Below are 7,207 nucleotides of genomic sequence, written 5' to 3' on the forward strand. Positions count from 1 at the left end.
CCTGAGATTATTTGTTGTAGTATTTCTATGTTAAGATTAAGATTGAGAGGTTTAATGTTAAAGATTGTGTCTCTGTCTGTGAATTACCCCGAGCTTCAGCAGGTGACGTTGTGCTGTGCTGCCCTCTTGAGGACTTATTGCGTCTGTGCATCTCAATTAAATATAAAGGTGTGCACTTGTATTTGTTATCTCTTTACAGAGCTGGTCCATGGCAGCTCTAACGGCTGCTCCTATTTTTAACATCTTAAAGAAATGTAGATATCTTCAGCTATATTTAGATATCTAAATAGTATTTATCTTAAGGTATCTGGTTTATTTTTGGAGTCATACATTTGCAGTTTAAGTTCTAAAAACCAAAGTCATGAAAGTGATTTACTTGTTTAATTCAAGTTCACTATCACCACACTTAGTTGTACAAGGTTAAAAATAAAAACAAGAGTGACACTGGTTACATTTGCATCAATAATAATCAATAATAATAATACTAGCTACTCCAAGGTGGTGGGCCCCCCAAAATCAAATTCAGCTTAGGGCCCCATGAACGATTGGACCGGCACTGCCTCTTCAGGAACCTTTCTGGAATAAACATTGACCTTGTCTGGACCAGTAGTCCTCATGGAGACCAAAACCTGGTCCTAATGAGGCATTTCTGAGGAGCTGATTCAGATTAAGGCTAAGATTTGAATTATAGTTAGGTTAAGGTTAGGGTTAGGCTATAACTAGTTGTGGTTCAGGTTGGGGTTAACTCTTAGTTTAGGCAAAATGGCTGAATGGAAGTCAACACAGTGTCCTATTTATGTAAATGGAAAAAAAGGCAGAAAAGCTAAAAAAGAGGGTCAGACAACATTAAAGTCAGCCACTGCAGTGAGAGCAGCACACATACACCAAAGTGTCAGGTTGACATTGACCAAGTTGTGACAGCACTGAGAGAATTCTATGTAATTGAAGGATGTTTGTCAGCCCTTTAGCCATCAAACTGGTGTCAGGAGAAAATCGCCTTCTGCAGAACATTCTCACTGTTCTCTCCTCCTGCCTCTCGCCACTGCAGGTACTGACTGAGTGTTTCATTCATTCATTCATTCATTTAATGTATTTTGATCCAAAAAAAGCACTCTTGATAACATATCCTCCAGAAATGTGCAAAAATGTCGCCCACTCCCCACGTTTTTTAGTTAAAAGGCATGTGTTATATGTGTTATAATAAAATTAACAAAAAGTTAAATTATTATATTTACCAAGCATCTCTTGGAAATGATTGATTCAGCATTTCAAAATGACATTACATTTCATAGATATGGCTGTAAAAAATGCCACACATTAAGTCAAATGAAATGTAGTACTAGAACACGTGTAACTGGACATTTCAGATAATGTAATGTTATTAAACTGTATAGTTTGTTTCATCTGTGATGTTTTGTTTCCAGGTTTTAGGAAACATGGATGCAAATGGTAATGAAAATGCAGCTTAGCATCTGTTTCTACTGCAACATGTGTGACATGGGAAATGCAATAGTGCCACTGTGTGGCTGCAGTGTGTAAGTGAATGTAGTCAAAGCAGTGGCGGAAGACTCAGATTTTATGGTTGAACATGTGGGAATGTGTGTTTGTGTGAAGGTTGTTTTTTAAAAAAAGAATAAAAACTTATAAAAACTTTTTCAAAAGATAATTGTATAAAGCATCCTATAAACCTTTTGATGACTTTACAAAATAATATTCTTACAAATCCAATAACAATGTATCATATTAAATTTATTGTATGTAAAAGAAAATCTTGCTTATATTATTAATCTAATATATAAATGTGACAGTCCACACACACCTTTGAAATAAACACACACATCTCAGAATTTCACTTTAGTAAATGTATTTAATTGCTGACTGCTGCTTCACTGTTGATTTGTTTATTTATCTTTTAATAGATTAGATTAGATTAGATTAGATTCAACATTATTGATCACTTGTTACAGCAGCAAAAGAGAATAATCCATTCAAAAAAACGCTTGGATTAAAAGATTTTGACTATACAAATACAAAATGGACATAGAATGAACATATTGTCGGTCCATGGACACACAGTAATTCATAAGTTTGTTAATTTTTGGTAAAAGCGCAGCCTTGTTGTTCAGGAGACAACACCATAATCTGCCATCATGATCAATGATGTCACTATTTAATACAAGGAATACAAACTGACTTCTTATTTGAAATTGTTTGTTTGTTTGTTTGTTATACTGATATTCGTCATGGCAACAATCTTTTAGTTAAGATTCATGTGTATATGTCTTAAATAACGTGCATAAATTAAAAAAAATTTCATTTACCAAACATCTTAATGGAAATGATTACTTTACCAGTTGACAATATTAGGTGTCACAGATACGGCTGTAAATGAGTTGATATTAGGCCCAAATTTGCTTGAGATTTGGGTCACAGTAGTTTTCCATCTTTAAAAAGTGGGCAATTGTGTAGGAAGTTTGAAAAACACTTCATTAAAGCTTCCAACATCACCTGATTTTATTGCACATTCAAATATCCTGTTTTAATGTTGTATTTTACTATGTTTGAATGTGTTTACCTTTTTACACTTTTACACATTTTATTTGAAATGAAACAATTAACCTACAACAAACGTTATAAAACATGACATGGCACATTAACAACAGTGGATATTTCTGCTGATTATTTGTCCAATTAAGTCCCAAGTTGCCCACCAGCAGCAACATGACAGTCATGATTCCTTTCATAGATGTGGGTTAAAATAAGTTGGCTGCACAAATCCACTGGACACGAAGGGATGCAGGAGCCCTCCGGTGGACGGAAGTGGAACAGCACCGTTCGTGTGGAAGATGACATTCCCGGAGCTGAATGTCGGGAAAGTCTGGTGGAAGCCGGAGGAGCTTGACGCACATACGGCTGAATTTGGACTGACGCTGATGAGAGAGTTGGACCCGGGCTGTAAGGTGCTGTCCGCTCCGGGATTCTGCTTTTTCCACTTGGTCCTCCTGTTCTGGAACCAGATTTTCACCTGGGTCTCTGTGAGACTCAAGGACAGGGCCAGGTTCAGTCTCTCACACACCGACAGGTACCGAGTTGCACGGAACTTGTTTTCCAGAGCCACCAGCTGCTCGTAGGTGAACGCGGTTCTGGCGCGCCGCGGTTTGGCGCAGGTCTGGTCCGGGCGCCGCCGCTTGTGCGGGGACGGGGCCTGCGGTGTCTCTCCGTCGTCCTGCTCCACTGTGAGACGGGGTTCTGAGTCCCGGGTCTGCAGGGGGTCAGTGACGACTGTTGTGTGATCCCCGGAGGCTGAGAGTTCATTTCTTTGATCCTCTCCTGAAAATAATGATAACTATTGTCAACAATCAGCTTCAGATTCAACATCACATGAAAAATCACTTGGTGTGGAGCAGAGGTCTCAATCTCACTCTATTTATTGCATCAATTCTTAATTAAAAGTCTGTCATAATGCCCAAGTTACATAGTTGTAAACATATAAATCAGTGCATATTTATTGGAATAAAACATATTTAAATAAGTACAAGATTTGCCACAAGAGTGTTTTGTTTTTTTTAACTAAATAACTATAAGGAGGTGCCTGTTTTCCTCTTTAGCCCCTTTTCCCTGACATGTCTGTGCACGCCACTGTGTTGGAGCGTTTTTAATAATAGTTTAATTTTATTTATTAATTTGTTTATTTGGCAAAGAAAATGTTCCCTCACTTACACAGTGAGGGTCAGTCTGTACAAACACGATTCAAGGTTCAAAGTGAATTAAAAACTGTGATTTTATAAGCCTATAGGTATGGTGCGTTTATCCATATTTAATTAACTAAAATAAATAATAAAAGATCAACAGAAGCTGCCCACTGAATGTGTCTTGCTTTGAGCTAAAGGTTAAAACTTCACAGTAACAAGACAGTACAGATCAAATTATGGCAATAATTGTGTAATAAGGAGGGAATATTATGGAAATATTATGTCATTTGTGTAGTGAAAACCATTTAATATCTTGGTAATAACAATGGGAAATGTGTGTTATATGGTAATTATTAATTTAAAATGTTCATTTGAAGGTATCACATGATTGTCCTGTAATATATCCAATATTAATATTATTACCAAGCAGAACATTGCATTATAATTCAATTGTGACATATAATATTACCTCATTATTACATAATTATCACCATTATCATGTTGTACTTGGATACAGTGTTACTACTACAGTATAGGAGCTGAATTGGTTTTGGTTCATGGAGACAGACACATTCTAGAAGTTGAACACACCTGATTAAAAAGTCTATCCTCGCTGTAAAATGATGATCCGCTTTTGGTTCAGTCTGTCTGGACACCAAACAACACATGACTGACATGTGTGAGAAGTTTGATTATGATCCTGAGGTCGTTGGAGCGCAGCACAGACTCAGAGGGGGGGGGAGGGAGGGAGGGAGGGAGAGTCGGTCACTGATCCTTAAATAATTTATAAACCACACGGCGCCTCAAATGTCATGTTGCGGAAAGAAATCCCGTCTAAATCCAGCTCCGACACCTCAGCCATGACGCGCTAATGGAGTTTCATATTTGCGCGGGGATCGATAAATGTCATCTATTTAAAGGGAAGTTTTAATCGAACGATATTTAGGATTAGACATGGATGGGGTGTGAAGTTTGTACCTGCAAGGTGTTAGAGGGAGATATGCAGGATGCAGTAATGGGATATCGATCAAAGCGCGCAGAGGCATCCTCAATGGGACGATTTAAACAATTATCCGGCCTGCCTGTCCCAGTGCCAATCACACGCGGGGGCTCTGGGAGCAAACCTTTGTGGCTCCCGTGAAAGGAAACGAAGCCTTGAAAATTAAGGGAAGGTCACACAGAGATGACAGTAAATCTGATAGAAAAAAAGCGCCTCGTTTCCCGATGATAAAAACAAAAATATAACAACATGCACCATGGATTCTGTTCATTCTTAGGCTCTTGTTTTTTTACATTTACGTTTGAAAATTCAAAACATACTTGTGCTAAATGCTTGATTTACTGTGCTCTAAAATTGTCTGCTTTCATTCTGTACCTGCTTTTGTGCGCTCCCCTCTGACGTCTCCTGCTGCTGCTGCGTCGCTGTCCGTCTCCAAACTTGCTACGTCTGCGTCTGGCACAGAAAACTTCTCGTCAACGCAGGAAAGTTCGTTCACCCTTTTGCTGTTGAACTTGTTTGGATCCAGTATGTCGAGGATTGAAAAAGAAATCTTATGACTGGACGTCATTGTCACTCCACAGTTCTTGGCGTCCAACATCCTTTACGCATGAAACGCCGTATGAGAGGCAAAAAAAAAACAACAACCAAAAAAACCCCACAAAATATGAGTCGTGCGTAATTACGCGCGTGGAGAGGAACTTCTTGTCGTGTCTTCACGCTTCGTCATCACATCGGATGAAGTGGCGATGATTCCTGTGAGTGTGGACTTGGCGCCTCAGCTCATGTCAGTCATGGAGACTGAGATGACCGCAGCGCGCGCTTTAAAGCGTCTGACCACCCCCCCAGCCAGGCAGACACGTGACACAAACACTATTAGTGTTTCACACGACCACCTAATGGGCTCAAAGCGTTCGTCGATAATCACCCATATCATTAAATTCAATAATCCACGTCCTGAAAGTAAATTGGGCACAGATGGCACTGGAGCTATAATCACACACAGAGAGAGAGAGAGAAATAGAGCTCATGCTGTCTTCACTGAAAAACTCTTTAAGATGAATTACTGTCAGGATGGAAGGATATTTTCATGAGCTACAGAAAAACTGAATGTTTCAAACAGCTGACTTTTAAAGGACTTTCTGCCACACCACGTTTCCTATAGCAAAAAACTTAGTTATTGCACAAATTGTGCAACAAAAATTGCTGTATAAGACCCCAAAACCACCATATATGCACACAAACAGTACACACTCATTGTTACATCTTTAGAATACAGATATAAGTCATTAATGCTTTTATCGTCAGACAAATGTTTGGGTTAATTTTTGTCTTTTTTGTCATCGCAGCTCCACATTTCATTATATGATTTACCACAAAAACAATCAAAGCGAAGCCAGGAAACTCACTTACACCGTGTATTTTAAGTTTTTTTAATTAAGTTTTAGGGTATTGATGTAAAAAAGTAAATATTAAATATGTATTAAAATAGGCAAATAACAGAATTTAGACATATGGTAAGATAACGTCAATACATAATAATAGATGTATAAAAATATAAAAGAAAGTGCACATAATGTTGCAGGGTTGTTGTACAGTATGAGTAGATAGTGGTTTAGTCCTGAGATGTTAATGATAATTAATGAAAATGTTTTCTATTTGATTGTGTGGGTGAAGGCACACTCGTTATTATTCGGCTGTGAATTATTTTCACGATAATAATATTTCCAGTATTACATTTACCCTGCAACACGTTCCACACAGCACTCAATGATATAATGTGTTTCCTTTGTTTGTTTTAAGTAGAAGAAAATAGAAGATTTGTGCATCACACTCTTTAACAAATGATAGTAATATGCTTATTTAAAGAAAGTAAAAAAAAGGATCCTTGACAAATCACTGTTCTCGGTGCATCTTTAAGGCATTCAGCGCTGAACTGTGGCCGTACAGTTCAGTGAATGCAGCTGATTGTCTTCTCACCTAAGGTGATAGATTTATATTCACAATCAATCAGCGCCCTGGCTTTTATTATTAGTATTCAATAAAGAGTGACACGGGGTTGTTTAAAGCTCGATGCCCTGTGATGGCTAAAATGGTGAAACCAGCGCCGGATCAATATTCCCAGCAGGTGTCCGATACAGATAAAAACCTAATGCGACAAACAGTCATTTTGGATCCTGGAAAGTCAAACCAGAAACAGCCAAGGAGGGTTTTTATTTGGAGCTTCCTCTGACTCCTCGGTCCTCGACTGACACAAATTATTTCTATTTTACAAATGTAGTGAGTAACTTTTAATCACAAAAGTATTCAGATTGGCAGTAACAGAGCAGAAGTTGGATACTTTCCCTCTGAGGGCTGATTCATGTTACTGTGCTGCTCCATTTGTTTATGCATTAGCATATTTTACAACTGAACCCTGTGAGGTCTACTCTGATTTGAGTCCTGTTCAGTATAGGTAGCATGTGATCGTGTTTACACACTGTTAAAAGGTCTCTCAAATTCCTCCCTACACAATTTC

The 7,207-nt window shown here is 38.2% G+C and overlaps 1 protein-coding gene across 1 annotated transcript; it reads right to left on the minus strand.

The window, feature by feature from the left end:
• Positions 1-1,847: 1,847 nt before the first annotated feature.
• nkx1.2la (NK1 transcription factor related 2-like,a) lies at positions 1,848-6,166 on the minus strand. The gene is made up of 2 exons (XM_058650825.1): positions 5,068-6,166; positions 1,848-3,330 (listed from the first exon to the last, which is right to left on the minus strand). Exons 1-2 carry the CDS (start codon positions 5,288-5,290, stop codon positions 2,741-2,743), a joined length of 813 nt encoding a protein of 270 aa, XP_058506808.1. The 5' UTR covers positions 5,291-6,166; the 3' UTR covers positions 1,848-2,740.
• Positions 6,167-7,207: the final 1,041 nt, after the last annotated feature.

The sequence above is a fragment of the Solea solea genome, chromosome 15 (genome assembly GCF_958295425.1).
Source record: "Solea solea chromosome 15, fSolSol10.1, whole genome shotgun sequence".
Taxonomy (NCBI): Eukaryota; Metazoa; Chordata; class Actinopteri; order Pleuronectiformes; family Soleidae; genus Solea; species Solea solea.